General features: G+C 45.3%; 3 protein-coding genes across 3 annotated transcripts; all 3 read right to left on the reverse strand.

Annotated features, from left to right (window-relative positions):
• Window positions 1–3,082: 3,082 nt before the first annotated feature.
• LOC102447141 (olfactory receptor 5AS1-like) lies at window positions 3,083–4,021 on the reverse strand. The gene has a single exon (XM_006136534.3). The coding sequence runs from the start codon at window positions 4,019–4,021 to the stop codon at window positions 3,083–3,085; it is 939 nt and encodes a 312-aa protein (XP_006136596.3).
• Window positions 4,022–11,098: 7,077 nt separating this feature from the next.
• On the reverse strand, window positions 11,099–12,037 carry LOC102447390 (olfactory receptor 5AP2-like). The gene has a single exon (XM_014580295.3). The coding sequence runs from the start codon at window positions 12,035–12,037 to the stop codon at window positions 11,099–11,101; it is 939 nt and encodes a 312-aa protein (XP_014435781.3).
• A 5,724-nt stretch (window positions 12,038–17,761) lies between these two features.
• On the reverse strand, window positions 17,762–18,700 carry LOC149524415 (olfactory receptor 5AR1-like). Its single transcript, XM_089778243.1, has one exon. It carries the CDS (start codon window positions 18,698–18,700, stop codon window positions 17,762–17,764), a length of 939 nt encoding a protein of 312 aa, XP_089634369.1.
• Window positions 18,701–21,754: the final 3,054 nt, after the last annotated feature.

Consider the following 21,754-nt stretch of genomic DNA (forward strand, 5'->3'; position numbering starts at 1 on the left):
CGTGGGCCAGACCCACTTCCTCAGTGGTCTGGCCCACGAAAGCTCATCACCTAATAAACCTTCTTGTTAGTCTTTAAAGTGCTACATAGTCCTGTTTTTTGTTTCAGCTACACCAGACTAACACATCTGCATCTCTATCACAGATATTTAGGGTGTGACTGGCACGCTAGAAGGTTGGTTGTTAGTGGTCCATCTAGGCATTGCCTGGCGTGAAGGTTGGCGGTAGGGGCAACCCAACTGTTCCTTAACAGTTATCCACTGTTCCTTAACAGTTCCTTAACAGTGTTCCTTAACAGTTATCCTCTGTTATCCACTGTTGCACCTGGATAACTTCATAGCCACCCAGCTAGAAAATATCCCATTGAGAACCAGATGCGTGATGCTGACTGATTGCTGTGCTTGATTCAAAGGAAAGGATGAGACCCCCTCCCAGGAATAGGCCAATGCACTGAGCTGAAAAATTATAGAACCCTAGGACTGGCAGAGACATCAAGACTCATTGAGTCCAGCCCCCTGCCCAAAGCAGGGCCAATCCCAATTCAATCGACCCAGCCAGGGCTTTCTCAAGCCGGGACCGAAACACCTCTAGTGATGGAGATTCTCCCATCTCTCTGGGGAACCCATCCCAGTGTTTTCCCTCCCTCCTAAGGAAATAGTTTTTCCTAATTTCCAACGTAGACCTCCCCCACTGCAACTGGAGACCATTGCTCCTTGTTCTGCCATCTGCCACCACCGAGAACAGCCTCTCTCCACAGCTGCACACGCACAAGCACATTGCATAGGCACAAGGAAATTATGACCATCATCTACTTCCAAGGAGAATCACGGCAGGCCTATTTGTGACTCCACCCTTCTCACTGGTGTAGCAAAATTATTGCAGGATTCACTGGCATTAGTTCTGCATGTTGGACCTGCCCTGTTCTACGTGGTGCCAACTAGTGAAGAATTGCAGAGTTGATTGCCGACGGGAGGGAAATGACAGTCCAAGTCAGCTTTATTCTTTTGTACAATTCATGGAGGAGGCGTTGCAAGGAACGTATGCAAAGTCCCGCTTCCCTGAGCACCAGTAGAAACAGCCGACAAGCTCTGCACTCAGAAACAGAAGGTCCCAAATATTCCAATCCAGAACCACGCTGGTTTAGATACAAAAATCAGACCACACTGATTGACGGCAGGAAAAAAGGGAGATTTTTAGGGATTGCAAGTCATGAGGCATAAAAGTCAGAAGTGAATGTATTACCAATAAATAAAAGGCCAAATGCAACTCATATTTAACATCACAAGCACAATGATTTCCAAGCAAACATTTTTCTCACTACCCCCTTTGGAAGTTTTACTGGCTGGCTTCCTTTTGGCCAGAATCCTTTCCCACGCCAGTGCTCCATTCCCTTTCCTCCATTCTTAAAGGAGTAGCATCACTGGATGTGGAAAGTAAAAATAAAGTTGCAAACACAAAGGATCCTTTTAAAAACAATTTGTATTGATAGCAAAGACAATGACAGGGGAGCCCAGGAGTGAAGAATCTATTTGCCTTTCCAGCGAGCATCAGCAAATACTGGAGCATCTTATCAGTTCTGCAATGTTACCTAGAGACACTAACATCACCTCGTCTAGGAGTGGGGAGGGATTGGTGCCAAGCTATAGGAAGGACCTTGAAATTTAAAGGCTCTATACCTCAGTGATGTAACTCTCCCATTGCCCTAGCTCAGTGTGAACACCTCTTTGACAGACTGAATTAGGATGACTTGAAGTAGCGTGGGACAATTGTAGACCAGCCCAGAGAAAGATTCAGGACAGAATAGAGCCCTGTCACCAGGGCGTTGTCTGACAATGTGGGAGACCCACTGCCCAATTGCTTCTCCCCATCAGACAGAAGGAGGACTGACCCGTGTCTCCCACATCCCACATGAGTGATCTAACCATTGAGTGAAACTTTGCAAGGGAAGCAGCATTGTCGCCTCCTCTCCCACCCAAACCACGTTTGTAAATGTTTTATAAGAATTCAGTTGGCCAAACTTTTAGGGAATTTTTTTGCAAATATCTGTGAACTCAAAAAGAAGTTACTGGCACACCCCATACAACTATTGAACGAAACTCTAGAAGGGCAGAAGTACCGTTGCTTCTTTCCCCACCCGAACCTCTTTGCTAAAGGTTTTCCAGGGATGCAATTGGCCAAATATGTAGGAAACATTCAGGTGTGGGTCAGGTTGCTTGGAATATTTTTGTTTATTTTTTTGTAACCGCCTGTGAACTCCCAAATCAGTTACTGGCCTAGCTCTTCCCACTTCTCACGCCCAGTCCCCGCAGTCCTACCAATCCCGCAAACCCTGTTCTTCAGAGTCTATAATACTTGGCAACAGCTCCAAGAGGAAGAACTCACTGCAAACCTGCTGATGGGGTAAAAATATCGAGTGTCTGATACTAATTGTTCATTCTCTTTAATGCACATGGTAGAGAAAATTCACACTTTTTGTGCTATTCTGTGTTCTGTTCAGTGCAGACTGTCGCAAAGGAGGCACACACACCATGCTCTCTTGTAAATGTTACTCCTGTTATTTGCTTTGTTGTTTCCTATACTTTAAGGGAAGGTCACAACAAAGCAAATAACAACAAGTGTGTTGGAAATCACGTTTCTCCTGCTCATGCATGGACACAAATCAGGTGACAATAGGAACGAGAATCCCACAGAGCACAGAAAGGCCAGCGGAGTAGCAGGAAGGCGGGCACTCTCTCTTTGGGTCACCCACAGAAATCACGCATCATCTTGGAAGTGCACATTGAAATCAACACCGGCAGAGAGAAGAGAGAGAGAGATTTGAAGCCCCCCTTCCTTCCCAATACAAACAGCTCCCAGCTTTCAAAGTACATTAACTTTATTCTTATGTACACAGAAGGGCAATAGCCAAAGGAAGCCCTGATCTCAGTGGAGACCTGCAGCCCGTGTTGGAATACAGACTTATGTATAACAACAACAGTATAATAATGAACAATAACACCATAGGCTGTAGGAAATGACATTGCAATGGACTGGAAATTGAAGACACCTGTTTCCATTCCCCACTACTAAGCCAGTTAAAGAGATTCAGGAATTGTTTAGGAGTTTGTTCACAGCTTTCTTCAGGGAGTCTTTCACCTCCGTGTTCCTCAGGCTGTAGATGAGGGGGTTCAGCATGGGCACCAGCACCGAGTAAAACACCGAGACTACTTTGTCCCTGTCCATGGAATAGCTGGAGGTGGACCGTAAATACATGAAGAGTTGGGAGCCATGGAACATAATAACTGCGATCAAGTGGAAAGCGCAGGTGGAAAAGGTTTTGCGCCGGCCTGCGGCAGAACGGATCTGCAAGATGGTGGAGATGATATAGACGTAGGAGAGGAGGACGGTCACAATGCTGCTTATTAAAATGCAGCCACTGAAGGCAATTATCAAAACCTCATTGACACGGGTGTCAGAACTAGAGAGTATGAGCAGCGGAGGGACATCACAGAAGAAATGGTTAATGATGTTGGAGCGGCAGAAGGATAGCCGAAATGTCAGGCATGTGTGTATCATTGAATCCACAAACCCCAGGGCATACACCCCAGCCACCAGCAGGTTACAAAGCTGCCGGGACATAGTGGCCCTATAAAGCAGCGGGTTACAGATGGCCACATAACGGTCATACGCCATCACAGCCAGCAAGAGACACTCAATATCTGCAAGGGAGATCGAGAAATACATTTGCACAGCACAGGAAGCACGAGAAATGCTTTTCCTCTCGGCTAAGAAATTCTGCAGCATCTTGGGGGCGATTGTCGAGGAATAGCAGAGATCACAGAAAGACAAACTCCTGAGGAAAAAGTACATGGGGGTGTGGAGCTTTGAGTCTATTGTAGTTAACAAGATCATCCCTCCGTTTCCCACCAGAGTGATGATATAAATCAGGAGAAATACCCAAAACAGAGGGACCGTCAGCTCTGGATTATCTGTCAGTCCTAAAAAAATGAACTCAGTTGCTTCCGAGTGATTTCTCTCTTCCATCTTCTCTGAGCCAAGATCAGGCAGCTACAGGAATGTGGGCAGGTGGATGTCTTGGGGAACTTGTCCCTTTGCTGTAATGACATAAGTAAAGAAAAATAGAGGTCAGTTTCTTAAGGTACTAGTACCAGTTCAGGGAAAGGCTTACTCAACAAAACCAGATGATCACAGCTGGTCATTCCACTTCTCTGATCAATTTCACACACTATACACATACAAGGACACAGGTTAATCATGCCATACACAAATGCTCCTGGTTTTTTTTCTGAGCAGCGAACAGCGACGTGTGTCTCTCCTGTAAGAGAGTCAGAGTGAAACCAGTTTAGTGTGATGAGATTAATTCTTAACTCAAGAAGGGCTGAGAGTAAACAAGTGTCAATCTCTCTACTATCTTAGGGCAAGGGGAGCTTTGTGGCTCAGCATCTCGGTTTGAGTAAAGCTGTTGTGCTGTGCTAATTTAGCTTTTTGGCATCTGATAATAGCATTACTCATTAGTCTGAGACTTAAATGAACGCACCAACCTCTGTGACTACACAACTATTTCGGCCAACCAAATTTCTCATTCTTTTAGCTCAGTGGGTAGGAGCTGGGAATGAGGTTCGTAGTGCTGGAGAATCAGGTCAGCACCTGCCAATCACCATGGTGTCTGTGAGGGTGTGTGACTCTGACACGGGACAACAGCACGTACCTGCAGACAGGAGAGAGAGACGTGGCAGCATTTTTCCATTGACCAAAAGTGAGACTTTGGTGCAATTGGGAAGTTTTATACTGAGATCTGTGATCGATGGGACAGGATCCCTAGAGCAACTGGGAACACCTGAGCTCAGAGAGAAACAACAAATTAATGAGCTCAGTGTATCTCAGCCATGGAACTTATTTCCTGGGGATTAATTTGGCTCCTCTTTTCCCTTTTGTCAATAAATGGTGCAATTTCTATCAGAGTTGCAGAGTCCAAGCCTGAGGGCTATTTCATTCTGCTCTTGTCACTGCAAGCCAGGTCCTGTGTAGAGCTGGGCCAGAAAGAGTGTGTTTAGGGAGACCAATATCTTTCAGCTCAAAACATAATATTTCAGCTCAGAAAAAAAACACATGGAGGTGCACCAGTTACCATATCCCATCCTTCTCTGCCATGGGCCTGGCTCCCAGACTGGACTTCATTCACTCTGATGCATGATGGTCTGTCCTCCTGCAGAACTGTCCTGGGACATCACTAGAGTCTTACAGCCACAGTTTGGCAAGAAGGGGAATTTGGTTTTGTGATGGAAAAGAATTCCATGAAAATCCAATTTAACTCTTAAGAAAATCACCTTTTGAAGAAAAAATTCCAGGCAGCCTTAGCCCTGGGTTGGGAATACGGACCCTACTTTGAGAACCACTGAGCTACGGGTACCTTTGTAACCTAACAGACCATTAGTGCCTACTGGCAAAGAGTCCAATGTCAGGTGAAGCAAAACCTGCCAGACCTGACACACTCGCTGCACTGAATGTGTAGCTGGGATGGGCACTGATCTACAAAAAAACGTCTCTAAGGTCTCAAATAGAAACAGATCAGACTGGTCTTCAAAAGCCTGCTCTGGCTCAGCCCTTAAGGAGCCCTGGCCATGTACCCATCACATGCTCAAACTATGAGACCAACCTGGCCACGTCAAACGATGTTACTTTGCCTTGGGAGGCTGGTGGAGCACAAGCCATCTCGATTGGTGGTGAACGCTGATCAATACAAAGCTGGAACCCGTCTGGCTCTCCAGCGTGTTGCTAAGGCTCAACTAGGTGTTAGCCTTGTAGGGACGCGTTTAATGTTTACACTCTTTGAAATGCTCGTATGTTGCTGCCGGCTTTAATATCACATCTAGTGCCTCTAGTACCACTGGCAGAGAGGGCAAAGGGGGCATCTTCCCTGGGGTCTGGCAGTTTGGAATGTCCCAGAGCTCCCACCTCCCATGTAATTTATAACAGTAAAAAGGTGCAATGAGGGGGCAATCACAGAGGACCCCTTTGGGGGGCTTCCTGGAGGGCTAACAAGGCCCTACCACTCGCCTTCCTACTCTCTTGGGCTCCTTGCCACCCTGTCTTGCTGGGCCAGCTCCCTGTTGTCCCCTAGTCAAGGCACAGAACTGAACTCACTGTCCCTTCTCCCCCGAGGAGCACTACAGACACTGAAACTCTTCAGGTCCATCCAAGGAAAATGCAGATTGGGGTCCAGCTTCCTGGGATACCCCTCTCCAAATGGGATCAAACCCCAACTGAATTAGGGAAGTCCCCTTTAGCAAAGAAAGGGGGGATTTGCACAGTGCTTGCTCCCCCGGGTAATAACTATTTTCACTGGGCTTGATAGTAAGTCAAAGTGATTTTATTAAGTACAGGCAGAAGCACTGAAGTGCTAATAAATGAGAAAAGGCAGAGCAAAGTAGATTATCAACTTAAAATAACGGAAAACATTTAACTAATGCTAACACTAAGTCCTCAGTGCAAACGTATTACAAACTCACTCTAAAGTTATTCTTAGTCCATGTAAGCCTCCAAAATGAGGGAATTTGCCTCTCCCTGGGGTCCCTGGTTCCTTCTCTTGGGTGTGTCATGCCAGCCAAAGACCCTGCTATGCTTCTCTTTGTTTTATAGATTCCCTTTTTTCTGGGGAAGTTACCTGGCCAGTCCCTACCAGTTAGGGAGGCCATATGACTGTCTGAGACCAACCACTTCCAAGACTTAAAGGACAAAAGAGGATGTTTACATATGACTGCCCAGATATGGAGGCAATGGAAATACCCTTGATGGCTTTCCTTTGCACATGTAAAACTGTAAATCATTCCGTACTCCATATGTCTCCTTTCGCGCTCAAGAATGATACATACACCACAATTAGATAAAGAGACCCAGCGGATTATGTTATGAAGATTGATAGGTTACATGAAGTAATTTGTCCCAACTACCTTCCAGTTATGTGTAGTTGTGTCCGTAAGTCCATTTCATAAAGCATGGGGGAGGGGATTTGTCACAAAAGGTGCCTATCAATTGTAGAACCGGTGCTAATGAGGGTAATTAAGAGGGCTGGTGGTGTCCCATACTTAGCTTTTGCTGTAACGACGCAGTGTAAAAGGCAGGAGAGATTGGCTTTAAAATGTGACATCCTGTTAATGTCTTTGTTCAAGCACAGGGTACCAGGGTCAAATTTGCAGATGAATACCAATACCGCTCCCTCTCTCTGTGATCGTCTGCTGAAATTGTAGTAGAAACATTCCTATTTCCCATTTTTAATGACATTCTAAGCATTCAAGTCTTAATGTATGAAGTCTTTATATGTCTGTTGCCGTATACACTGCCAGACTATTTGGAAGTAAAACGATATTTAGATTCGTATGGTTATTATTGTGTTTGTAGTTTTGGAGTAGATATTGCAACTGTAGTAGGAGGAAGGCCTAAAACATAAGCCCATGTAGCACAGGCCTGGTCAGAGACCTCAGGTCTAGCTAACAATGGGCAAAATATGGCTAACATAAAGACCAGCTAAGCTGTAAGCAACAGGCAGGCCCCTGCTCACAGAACTTGGCATAAACAGGGCTGAGAGTGCAAAACAATAATTGGGAATAGGCCCAGGTGCAGAATAGTAATTGGTATTGGTCATAAGTTGAAATCGCATGCTACCACCAGCTCTTCAAAAAAGACCTCGGTACCCACACTCCCCACAGATACAGACCCAGGTTCAGGAAAGAGTCTAAAATGGCAGCATGAGGGATAGAGATGAGCTAATCAAACCACAAGGTACAGGGTGATGGGTGGTATTTAAGAAGCTAAGTGTAACTTGTTAGTCCAGTACGGTGGTGTCTTGGGGGCACAGTCTTTGACTGGAAGTTTATTGGGGGGGGGGTCTCCCACTGATTGAGTCAGTCTATTGTTGTGGGTACAAATGTGTAGTGGTTCAGTATAATCTACTGACAACTCTGACTGTACTTTGCTTAACAATAAGCCTGGATGGGCACCTTCGATCCTTATCTGATTTGTGGTCTTTGGGGGCTCTCTTGGGATCTGCTGTGGAGACTAAGTGCACAAGTCGACCTGGTTCACATCACCGAGCAAACACATAAGCAGCCTTCTGGTTGTCATAGAATCATAGAATACTAGGACTGGAAGCGACCTCGAGAGGCCATCGAGTCCAGTCCCCTGCCCTCATGGCAGGACCAAGTACTGTCTAGACCATCCCTGATAGACATTTATCTAACCTGCTCTTAAATATCTCCAGAGATGGGGATTCCACAACCTCCCTGGGCAATTTATTCCAGTGTTTGACCACCCTGATAGTTAGGAACTTTTTCCTAATGTCCAACCTAAACCTCCCTTGCTGCAATTTAAGTTCATTGCTTCTTGTTCTATCTTCAGAGGCCAAGATGAACAAGTTTTCTCCCCCCTCCTTATGACACCCTTTTAGATACCTGAAAACCGCTATCAAGTCCTCCCTCAATCTTCTCTTTTCTAAACTAAACAAACCCAATTCTTTCAGCCTTCCTTCATTGGTCATGTTCTCTAGACCTTTCATCATTCTTGTTGCTCTTCTTTGGACCCTCTCCAATTTCTCCACATCTTTCTTGAAATCCAGTGCCCAGAACTGGACACAATACTCCAATTGAGGCTTAACCAGTGCAGAATAGAGCAGAAGAATGACTTCTCGTGTCTTGCTCACAACACATCTGTTAATGCATCCCAGAATCAGGTTTGCTTTTTTTGCAATAACATGATCTGTCATGATCGACAGAGCCAGAGACCTGTCCAGACACCCCAGTAGTAAATCCTAACTGACAACACTAACATAGTAGAGGGAAAGAATTTCATGATCTGCTCTTGTGAAATTCGGCTTGTTACCCTTGTTATGTGTGAGAGGAAGGCATGTGTGGGAGGTAAGTGTGAAGGCCACCACCAGACCAGAGACGCTAATGGGAGGATCCAGCAATGGACTATGTAGTGCCAAAGATGACTGCATGTCAATCTGCCCTCTTTGGATAACCCTGGACCTTGAGAGAAAGGGTGAGCATTTATCAACTGACACACGATATTTGTGATCAAAGCCACCTTAGCCTGGCAGAACAGAGGCAAGGAGGAGCAAGAGAGACAACCAGAGATAACAAACATCTATCAGAAAAACAGCATGGTGGGGCTAAACTCACTGATCGCAATGCAGGAAAAGTGCTATAAAGAGGAGCTGCTTTGCCATAATTTGGGAGGTAGGTCCTGCCAAAGATTGGAGCATCGGTCTGGAACGATAGAGCCGCCCCCCCTCTTCTGTCCATGATCAATCTGGTTGGTCATGGATCATGGCCTGTTAAATATAAAATCAACTGGTGGGACTCTGTGTGTGTGTGTGTGTGTGTGTGTGTGTGTGTGTGTGTGTGTGTGTGTGTGTGTGTGGTGTTCACACTTACCTACAACTGCTTTGCCATTGTATTCACAATAAATGCGACATATTGCATTTTCCCCCATAAAGATCCTGTGTGCTTTTTATAAGCATAACACAATTCCTTTCTAGCAGAATGGCTACTTTTCAAAGACACAAGTTCCTGTCTTTTACTTCTACTCCAAATCACCCTGGCTACATCAATACTGTGCTCTCTTGTGCAAGAAAATATGCAAATGAGGTCAAGTGGTGAATATTGCTGTGCCTCATTTGCATGCTTAATGGGCTGCCATTTTTATGCAAGGGGCTTTTGCGCAAAAAGGAGTTGTCTACATGACTCCTTTTGGGCAAAAACTCCCTCTTGCTCAGGAGCTGTTCTGCTGCTTTTTTTCAGGCAGAACAGCTCCTTTTTTGAACGAAAGCCCCTTGCTCAAAAATGGTGGCTCATTTAAGCATGCAAATGAGGTGGAGCGATATTCACTCCTTCACCTCATTTGCATATTTTCTTGCGCAAGAGAGCACAGTATAGACGTAGTCAGTCTGAAGAAGGGAGTTTTGCCTACGAAAACTCATGATAATTTAAATATATTTGTTGCTCTTTAAAGAGCCATGGGACTACTTGATTTTAAATACATTCCAGAGTGTGAAGTGCTCACAGGTACTACATTAATGAGGGTCATAGAAAGAGGTAAAAACATTTATGAGCCCGGTAATGAGTCAGGCGCATCCGGTTACTCCCATTCAAATATGGAAAAATGGAGGGAAAAAGAATGTAAGATCCACATTTTCATACCTAAGCATTTGGTCTCTGAATTCGTAAATGCTTTTGAAACCGCTGCCTCTGGATAGTTTGACTGTGAAGAGACAACTACACATTCTCCAGACTGGCAGACTTTCTTATATCAAACAATTCCTCCATTCCTCAAGGAATATGCACAATGACGGTGGAAGATAAAAAAAAAGTTGCAAACACAAATGACCATTCTAAAAAAAATTGTATTAATGGTGAAGAGACGGACGGTGGAGCCCAGGAGAGAAGAATCTGTTTCCCTTTCCTGAAAGCATCAGCAAACACTGGAGCATCTTATCAGTTCTGTAATGTTACCTAGAGATGCTGAGATCCTCACGCCCACTCCCTTAGCCCATGGGTACTAAGTTATAGAAAGGGCTTTGAAATTTAAAGCTCTACTCATCCCTGTCATTACTGTCCTATTGCCCTAGCATGGTATGAAGAATATCACCTCTCTCCTCCTCATGCATAGACACAAATGAGGTGACAGTAGGTACAAGAACCCCACAGAGCATGGAAAGGACTGCAGAGTAGCAGGAAGCTGCATAAACTCCCTTTGGTTCACCCACTGAAATCGCACACGTCACCCTTGGAACTGCACCATGAAATCAACACCACTAGAAAAAAGAGCGAGATGTGAGGTGCCCCTCCTTGCCCAATACAGTCAGTTCCAGCTTTCAAAGCACCTCACCTAGATTTTTATGCTCACAGAGTATCAATAATCGAATGAAGCCCTGATCCCAATGGGGACCTGAGTCCCGTGTTGGAGTAGACACATGTATAATACTATCAGCGTAATAATGAACAATTCCACCATGCGCTCTGTGAAATGACATCGCCATAGACTGGGAACTGAATTCCCCTGTTTCCACTGCCCATCACTCAACCAGCACTGGGATGAATTAATTCAAGACTGGGTTAGCAGTTTATTTGCTGCTTTCCTCAGGGCGTCCTTCACATCCCTATTCCTCAGGCTGTAGATGAGGGGGTTCAACATGGAGATCACCAGGGTGTAAAACACGGAGGCTATTTTGTCTGTTTCCATGGAGTAGCTGGAGGGGGAACGTAAATACATGTAGAGCTGGGTGCCATGAAACATGACCACCGTGCACAAGTGGGAAGCGCAGGTGGAGAAGGCTTTGTACCGGCCCTCGGCAGAGCGGATCCGCAGGATGGTGGAGATGATACAGATATAGGAGAAGAGGAGGATCACAATGCTGACAACTACAATGTAGCATATTGAAGCAAATAACACAATCTCACAGGTGTGGGTGTCAGAGCAGGAAAGAGCCAGTAGCGGGGGGATGTCACAGTAGAAATGCCTTATGACGTTGGAGCGGCAGAATGACAGTCGAAATATATAATATGTCAGTATCACTGAATCCACCAACCCCACAGCAAACACCCCAGCCACCAGCAGGTTACAACGCTGCCTGGACATGGTGACCGTATAGAGCAGCGGGTTACAGATGGCCACATAACGGTCATAGGCCATCACAGTCAGCAACAGACACTCAACATCTGCAAAACAGACAAAGAAATACAATTGTACAGCACAAGACAGTCGAGAAATGCTTTTCCTCTCAACTAAGAAATTCTGCAGCATCTTAGGGGCAATTAGAGAGGAATAACAGAGATCACAGGAAGACAAACTCCTGAGGAAAAAATACATGGGGGTGTGAAGTCGGGGGTCAATAGTGATTAAGAAGATCATCCCCCCATTCCCCACAACAGTGATAACATAAATCAGTAGGAACAACCCAAACAGAGGGGCTTGTAGCTCTGGACGATCTGTCAGTCCTGAGAGAATGAACTCAGTCGCCTCCGAGTGATTTCCCTCTTCCATCTCCTCTGAGCTGAGATCCAGCAGCTATAGGGATGTGGGCGGGTTGATGGCTCAGGGAACCTGTCTCTTCACTGTAATGATGTAAATGATGAAAAATGGAGGTCAGTTTCTTAATAGGTACCAGTACTGAATCAGGGAAGGGTTAATTCACTTGTTTGATTAATTTCACACACTGTACACATACAACAATATGATTTTCACACACACACAAACATTCCTGTTCTCCAATCTGAGCAGAAACCGAGACTTTTGACTTTTGACTGAAGGTGAAAGCATCTCAGTATGACGACATTCTTTAGCGCAGGAAGGGCTGAGAGTAAATGAGTGTCAATCTCTCTGACCTCCTGGGGCAAAGGGAGCTCTATGGCTCCGTGTGTCAGTTTGGGGTAAAACTTGCTCACCGTGATAATTAAGCTCTTTGGTATCTGATAACGGCATTTCTGTGTGAAACTCCTGAGCCATAAAGGAAGGCACCGACATCTCTGACTAAGATCCCATTTTTTCCATCCACATTTTTCATGCCCTTAACTCACTGGGGAGGAGCTGGGACTGAGGCTCTTAGTACTGTAGAACTTCAATTCAGTGCCTGCAGATCAGCCTGGTGTCTGTGTGGGTGTGTGCTCTGATGCAGGACAACAGCACGTACCTGTGGACAGCAGAGAGAGACGTGGCAGCATTTCTCCATCGACCAAAATTGACACTTTGGTGCAATTTGGAAGTTTTATACTGAGGTCTGTGATCTATGGGACAAGATCCCTGAAGCCACTGGGAATACCTGAGCGCAGAGAGATACAACAACAAATTAATGAGCTCAGTGAATCTCAGCCATGGAGCTGATAGGCTGGGGATTAATTTGGAGCCCTCTTTCTTCCTGTGTCAGTAAGGGATGCAATTTCTATCAGAGTTGCAGTGTCCAAGCCTGAGGGATATTTCATTCTGCTCTTGACACTGCAAATTGGGTCCTGACTCAGAATTGTATGTTTGTGGAGACCAACATCTTTGGGCTGATAATTTAATATTTAGGCTCAGAAACAAAGCACGTGGGCTACGTCTACACTACAAGTTGTCACGGCAAAAAATATGCTAATGAGGGAGTCATTTGCATGAGTCTCAATCTCATTTGCATATTTTCTGCTGATCCATTTTTCTACTCGGGTTTTTTTTTCAAAAACAAGCAGTGTGGATGTTTTTGTTTTTATGCAAAGAACTTTTTCCGCAATATCCGTGTACCTCCTTTTTTGGGGGCATAAGCCTTAGCCCTGGGTTTGGAAGCAATGGAACAAAAGACCCGTCTCCAGTCATGGTCGGCCTGACTTCCACCCAGGCAAGAGCAAGGGCTGGTGCAGAAGCTGCACATAATGGTGAAGATTTGGGGAGCTTGTGTTGTGCCTGGGCTTGCTCCCTGTGACATGATGAAGTTGGCCCAAAGCCCCCTGCTGGAGGCTTTTTCCTCCCCACCCTCCGAGTAAAAAAGTAGAGGAGAGGTCCTCCAGGGAAGATAGACTGGCTGCATTTGCTGCAGCCAATCAGAGCCCAGCAAGCCTCTGTAAAGAAACTTTTGCAGTTCCTCTCTGGAGTTGAAGCCAGGCAGACCCAGGCACAGACTGGGAAGGCCGCGGTACCTTGGACAGCTCCGAGTCCCTGAAGACTGGCAGTGCTGGGTTAGGATGAATTGCAGAACCAAGGACAGTGTGCAGTGAGGACTTTATGTCAATGTCCAGAAAAAAAGGCAAGCACAGAGCAGCTTCTTGGGGAAGTGTCCCAGGGAATGAGCAGCAGTGGGCAGTGAGGACGCTTAGCAGGCAACTGCTACTTACAGCATCCCTGGGCCGGGATCCAAAGGAGTGGGTGGGGCTGTTTGCTGCTCCTCCTCATCCCTTGATACAGTGACCAAAACACAAAATGGGACCAGAAGTGGGTACAACTTTCCACATGTTGTTTTACAATTTTTTCCCCCAGGAGTTTTGGCCATGAACTAAACAACTGGAAGTGGAGGGACTATTGAAATAATTCATCCAACTCAGAATGACTTATTTTTGTCTGCTTTCTCTATTCACCAGAATTGTTGTCTGGTTTTGGTTTCAGTACATTGATTTTTTTTCCCCACAGCAAACATAAGAACAGCCAGACGGGGCCAGACCAAAGGTCCATATAGTTCAAAGTCCTGTCTATTGACAGTGGCCAATGCCAGATGCCCCGTAAGGAGTGAACAGAACAGGGAATTCTCTAGAAATCCCTCCCCCATCACCCATTCCTAGTCTCTGACAGAGGCTAGGGACACCATTCCTACCCATCTTGGCTAATAGCCATTGATGGACCTAACCTCTATGAATTTATCTAGCTCTTTTTGAACCCTGTTAAAGTCCTGGTCTTCATGACTTCCTCTGGCAAGGAGTTCCACAGGTTCACTGTGTGCTGCATGAAGAAAAACTTCCTTTTGTTTGTTTTAAACCTTCTACCTATTCATTTCATTTGGTGACCCCTAGTTCTTATGTGATGGGAACAAGTAAATACATTTTCTTTATTCACTTTTTACACAACAGTCATGATTTTATAGACCTCTATCATATCCCCCCCTTAGTCTCCTCTTTTCTAAGCTAAAAAGTGCTAGTCTTTTTCATCACTCTTCATATGGGACAACTCCAATCCCCTAATCATTTTTGTTGCCCTTTTCTGAACCTTTTCCAATGTCTATATATCTTTTTTGAGATGAGGTGACCACATCTGTATGCAGTATTTAAGACATGGGCATACCATGGATTTATATAGAGGCAAGAAGATATTCTCTGTCGTCTTCTCTATCACTTTTTAAATGATTCCTAACATTCTATTTGGTTTTTTGACTGCCACCGCACACTGAGCGGATTTTTTCGGAGAACTATCCCCAATAACTCCAAAATCTCTCTTGAGTACTTGTAGCCAAATTAGTCCCCATCATATTGTACATATAGTTGGGAATATTTTTTCCAGTGTGCATTACTTTACATTTATCAACATTAAATTTGCCATTTTGTTGCCCACTCACTTAATTTTGTGAGATCTTTTTGGAGCTCTTCACAGCAAACTATAAACTTAGTTCTTCAACCAGTGCTATCCATGTGTCCTTCTCAGTACTCTGTGTTATGAAGTTCTCTGAACACTTGCTCTTCGGAGCCTCACTCCCCTGGTACTCTGGTCCCAAGGAAGGGGACAGGGAGGATGGTTCAAGGTTTCCCATAGGGCAGATTAACTCTTCAGGGTTTCTGTGGTTAGTGGATTTTGTGGAAGACCCCCAGAGCTCTGGGGGGGGGGGGGATGAGTGGTTCAGTGCACAGGACAGGGCTGCCAGTGAGTAGCATGAGGGTGCAAGATCTGGGTGGGAAGTGGGGTGCAGGAGCAGGTGGGGAGTAGGGTGTCTGGCCAGAGGACAGGAGCAGGCTGGGATAGGTTCTCTTACCACACGGTAGGTGTGCACAGACCACTAGGGGTCTGCGGACCCCACTTTAAGCACCACTCAGCTACAGGTTCCTTTGAAACCCAACAGCCCCTTAGTGCCGACTGGCAAAGAGTCCAATGTCAGGTGAAGCAAAACCTGCCAGACCTGAAATATTCACTCCACCTACTGTGTAGCTGGGTTGTATATTGATCAGCAAAAAAAGTCTTCAAGGTCTCAGATAGAAACCTATCAGACTGGCCTTCAAAAGCCTTCTGTGACGGAGTCATTAAGGGGCTCTGGCTAAGTACCAATAACATGCTCAAACTATGAGACCAACTGGCCAAGTCAAATGATGTTGCTTTGCCTTGGAAGGCTGACAGAGCACAAGCCAGCTCGATTGGTGGTGAACGCTGATCAATACAAAGCTGGAACCCGTCTGGCTCTCCAGCGTGTTGCTAAGGCTCAACTAGGTGTTAGCCTTGTAGGGACGCGTTTAATGTTTACACTCTTTGAAATGCTCGTATGTTGCTGCCGGCTTTAATATCACGTCTAGTGCCTCTAGTAGCACTGGTGGGGAGGGCAAAGGGAGCATCTTCCACGGGGCCTGGCAATTTGAAAAGACCCAGAGCTCCCACCTCCCACATTATTTATAGCAGTAAAAAGGTGCACTGAGGGGTGACCACAGAGGACCGCCTTTGGGGGGCTCCCCAGAAGGCTGACAAGGTCCTGCCACTCACCTTCCTGCTCTAATGGGCTCCTTGCCACCCTGTCCTGCATGGCCAGCTCCGTGGTCTCCTCCAGGAAAGGCACAGATCTGAGATCACTGTCCCCTCTCCCCCAAGGAGCAGTACAGTCGCTGAAATTCTTCAGGTCCAAGGAAACTGCAGTTTGGGGCCCAGCTTCCTGGGATACCCCTCCCCAAATGGGATCAGAACCCCAACTGAATTATTTAGGTAAGCCCCCTTTAGCAATGAAAGGGGGGGATGTGCACAGTGCTTGTTCCCCCAGGTAATAATTATTTACACTGAGCTTGATAGTCATAAAAGTCATTTTATTAAGTACAAGCAGTAGGATTGAAGTGGTAATAAATGAGAAATGGCAGAGCAAAGTAGATTACCAACTTAAAGTAACGGAAAATGCTTAATTAATACTAAGTCCTCAGTACAAACTTATTACAAACTAACCCTAAAGTTATTCTTAGTCCAGCTAAGCCTCCAAAAGGAGAGAATTTGCCTCTCCCTGGGGTCTTTGGTTCCTTCTCTTGGGTGCGTCACGCCAGCCAAAGACCCTGCTAAGCTTCCCACGAGGGTCATGGAAAGCGGTAAAAACATTTATGAGCCCTGTAATGAGGCAGGCACCTCTGGTTACTCCCACTCAAATATGGAAAAATGATGGGATAAAGAACATAAGATCCACCTTTTCATACCTGTGCATTTATGCTCTGAATTTGTAAATACTTTTCAAACTGCTTCCTCTGGATAGTTTGACTGTGAAAAGACAACTGAACATTGTCCAGATTGGAAGATTTACTTAATTCAGAAAATTCCTCCATTCTTCAAGGAATATGCACATTGACCATGGAAGGTAAAAATAAAGTTTCAAACACAAATGGTCATTTTAAAAACAATTTGTATTGATGGTGCAGAGAAGGACAGGGGAACCCAGGAGTGCAGAATCTGTTTCCCTTTCCTGTGAGCATCAGCAAACACTGACATATCTGTTCTGTAATGTTACCTAGAGATGCTAAGATCCCCCTTTCCACTTCTTTAGCCCATGGGTACCAAGCTATAGAAAGGGCTTAGAAATCCAAAGCTCTACTCATTAGTGACCTAACTCTCCCATTGCCGTAGCACGGTGTGATGGAAATCACCTCTCTTCTTCTCATGCATGGACACAAAGCAGGTGACAATAGGTACAGGAACCTCACAGAGCACAGAAGGGCTACAGAGTAGCAGGAAGCTGCACAAACTCCCTTTGGTTCACCCACAGAAATCACACACATCATCCTTGGAACTTCACGGTGAAATCAACACTGTTAGGAGGAAGAGGGAGATTTGATGCCCCCTTCCTTCCAAATACAACCAGCTCCCCGTTTTCAGAGCATATCACCAAGATATTTTTGGTCATAGTGATTCAATAGTGAAATGAAGCCCTGATCTCAGGGGGGACCCGAGGCCCGTGTTGGAATAGCACATGTATGATAACAACAGTGCAATAATGAACAGTGCCACCACGCGCTCAGTGAAATGACATTGCTATAGGCTGGGAACTGAATTCCTCTGTTTCCACCAGCACTGGGATGAACAGATTCAAGACTTGGGTAGCAATTTATTTGCTGCTTTCCTCAGGGCGTCCTTCACGTCTCTGTTCCTCAGGCTGTAGATGAGGGGGTTCAACATGGAGATCACCAGCGTGTAAAACACTGATGCTATTTTGTCCGTTTCCATAGAGTAGCTGGAGGGAGGACGTAAATACATGAAGAGCTGGGTACCATGAAACATGACCACTGTGCACAAGTGGGAAGTGCAGGTGGAGAAGGCTTTGTACCGGCCCTCGGCAGAGCGGATCTGCAGGATGGTGGCCACGATACAGACATAGGAGAGGAGGAGGATAACAATGTTGAGCACTACAATGTAGCACATGGAAGCAAATAACACAATCTCACAAGTGTGGGTGTCAGAGCAGGAGAGTGCTAGCAGCGGGGGCATGTCACAGTAGAAATGACTGATGAGGTTGGAGCGGCAGAATGACAGGCGGAATGTAAAATATGTGAGTATGAACGCATCCACCAACCCTACAGCACACACTCCAGCCACCAGCAGATTACAACGCTGCCTGGACATGGTGACCGTATAGAGCAGTGGGTTACAGATGGCCACATAACGGTCATAGGCCATCACAGTCAGCAACAGACACTCAACATCAGCGAGAAAGATAGAGAAATACAATTGCACAGCACAGGCCATGCGAGAGATGCTCTTCCTCTCAGCTAAGAAATTCTGCAGCATCTTAGGGGCAATTAGAGAGGAATAACAGAGATCACAGGAAGACAAACTCCTGAGGAGAAAGTACATGGGGGTGTGGAGCTGGGGTTCAATTGTGATTAAGAAGATCATCCCCCCATTCCCCATGACAGTGATAATATACATCAGTAGGAACAACACAAACAGAGGGACCTGCAGCTCCAGACGATCTGTGAGTCCTGAGAGAATGAACTCAGTTGCCTCCGAGTGATTTCCCTCTTCCATCTCCTCTGAAATCCAGCAGCTACCGGGAAGTGGGCAGGTAGATGGCTAGGGGAATGTGTCTTTTTGCTGTAATGAAGTAAGTGAAGAAAAATGGAGATCAGTTTCTTAATAGATACCAGTACTGAATCAGGGAAGGGCTTAGTCCGCTGATTTGATTAATTCCACATACTATATACATACAACACCACACAGGTTAATTTTCACATACACACAAACACTCCTGTTCTCTAATCTGAGTAGCAAACAGAGACTTGTGACTGTGCTGTGAGAGAATGAGGGTGAAACCATCTCAGTGTGATGGGATTATTCTTTAGCTCAAGACAGGGTGAGAGTAAATGACAGTCAATCGCTCTACCCTCTTTGGGCAAGGGGAGCTCTGTGGCTCGACAAGTCCAATTGGGATAAAACTTGCTCACTGTGATAATTAAGCTCTTTGGCATCCCAGAACGGAATTACTGTGTGAAACCCCTGAGACGTAAAGGAAGGCACTGACATCTCTGACTAAGATCCCAAATTTCTTATTACCTTAGCTGAATCGGTGGAGCTGGGACGGAGGCTCTTAGTACTGTAGAACTTCAATTCAGCACCTGCCGATCTCCATGGTGTGTGTGTGTGTGTGTGTGATTCTGATACAGGACAACAGGACGTACCTGTGGACAGCAGAGAGAGACGTGCTGACGTTTCTCCATTGACCAAAACTGATACATTGGTGCAATTGGGAAGTTTTATACTGAGATCTGTGATTCATGGGACAAGATCCCTGAAGCCACTGAGATTACTCTGAGCTCAGAGACACACAAGAACAAATTAATGAGCTCAGGGAATCTCACCCATGAAGTTGATACCCTGGGGATTAATTTGTTACTTATTTCCTCCTGTGTCAGTAAATGATGCAATTTCTATTAGAGTTACAGAGTCCAAGCCTGAGGGATATTTCATTCTGCTCTTGCCACAGCCAGCTGTGTCCTGTGCAGAGCCGACCCAGAATTGTGTGTTTGTAGGGACCAGCTAGACTTAGCCCTGGGTTTGGAAACAATGGAACAAAATACCCATCTCCAGTCATGGTTGGCCTGACTTCCACCCGGGCTGGAGCAATGGCTGGTGCAGAAGGTGCACATGATAGTGGAGATTTGGGGAACATGTGTTGTGCCTGGGCTTACTCCCTGAGACATGGTGAAGTCAGCCCCGTCCCCCTTCCTGGAAGCTTTTTCCTTTCCCTTCCCCACCCTAAGTAAAAAAGTAGAGAGGAGAGGTTGTCAGGGAAGCTAGAGTGGCTGCTTTTGCTGCAGCCAATCAGGGCCCAGAAAGTCTGTGTAAATAAACTTCTGGGTCAGGGCCCGGCAGATCCTTTCTGGAGCTCAAGCCAGGCAGACCCAGGCACAGACTGGGAAGACAGTGATACCTTGTAGCGCTCCAATTGGGGGCTGGTTTGCTGACTCAGCTGAAGCCCATATCTGTTGGCTGAAGACCAGCCATGTTGGGCTACAGAAAATTGCAGAGCCCGGGACAGGGTGCAGTGAATATTTTATCTCAATGCCCAGAATGAGGGCAAGCACAGGACAGCTTCTTGGGGAAGTGGCCGAGGGAGTGAGCAGCAGTAGACATTGAGGACTCTTAGTGGACAACTGCTACTTACAGCATCTCTGGGCTGGGATCCAGATGAGTGGGTGGGTCTTGTTTTCCCTAATTTCCCAGTAGCTATAAAATGGGTAGGTTGTGATGGGGGACTTGAACTATCCAGACATATGTTGGGATACTAACACAGTGGGGCACAGATTATCTAATAAGTTCTTGGACTGCATAGGAGATATTTTTTTCTTTCCAAAGGTTGAGAAAGCTACTAGGGAGAACCCTGTTCTAGATCTCATTATGAAATATAGGGAGGAACTGGCTGAAAATTTGAAAGTGGAAGGCAACTTGGATGTAAGTGATCATGAAATCGTGCTAAGAAATGGTAGAAAGGAGAACAGCAAAACCGAGACAATGGCTTTTGGGAAGGCAGATTTTGGTAAACTCAGAGAGCAGGTAGGTAAGGTCCCATGAGAAGCAAGACTAAGAGGAAAAAAACTGAAGAGAGTTGACAGTTTTTCAAAGGGACGTTATTAAAGGCCCTAAAGCAAACTATTCTGTTGCATAGGAAAGATAGAAAGTATGGCAAAAGGCTGCCTTGGCTTAACCAGGAGATCTTGCATGATCCAAAAATGAAAAAAGAGTCCTATAAATAGTAGAAACTAGTTCAAATTACAAAGGCTGAATATAAACAAACAATACAGATATGCAGGGGCAAGATTAAAAAGGCAAATGCACAAAAAGAGCTAAATGTAGCTAGAGATGTAAAGGATACACAAGAAAACATTCTACAAATATAGTAGAAGCAAGAAGACGATCAAGGACAGGGTAGGCCCATCCGTCAGTGAAAAAGGAGAAACAATAACGGGAAACTTGGAAATGGCAGAGGTACTTAATGACGTCTTTGTTTCGTTCTTCACTAAGAAGTCTGATGATGAAGGAATGCCTAACATAGTGAATGCTAGTGGAAATGGGGTAGGTTTAGAAGTTAAAATAAAAAAAGAACAAGTTAAAATTAATTAGAAAAGTTAGTTGTCTTCAAGTCACCACAGCCTGATGAAATGCATCCTAGAATACTCAAGGAGCTGATGGAGGAGGTATCTGAGCCTTTAGCTATCATCTTTGAAAAGTCATGGAAGTTGGGAGGGATTCCAGTAGACTGGAAAAGAGAAAATCTAGGGCCCATCTGTAAAAAGAACAACCCAGGGAACTACAGAATAGTTAGTTTAACTTTTGTGCAGGAACGATAATAGAGCAAGTAATAAAGGAATACATCTGCAAACATCTGGAAGATAATCAGGTGACAGCTAGCATGGATTTGTGACATGAATTTATATGCTAGAGATCTATAAAATCATTAGTGGTGTGGAGAAAGTAAATAAGGAAAAGTTATTTACTTGTTCCCATAATATAAGAACTAGGGGCCACCAAATGAAAGTAATGAGCAGCAGATTTAAAACAAATAAAAGAAAGTTCTTCTTCACA

The sequence above is a fragment of the Pelodiscus sinensis genome, chromosome 5 (assembly GCF_052426305.1).
Source record: "Pelodiscus sinensis isolate ZL-2025 chromosome 5, ASM5242630v1, whole genome shotgun sequence".
In the NCBI taxonomy this organism is placed as follows: domain Eukaryota; kingdom Metazoa; phylum Chordata; order Testudines; family Trionychidae; genus Pelodiscus; species Pelodiscus sinensis.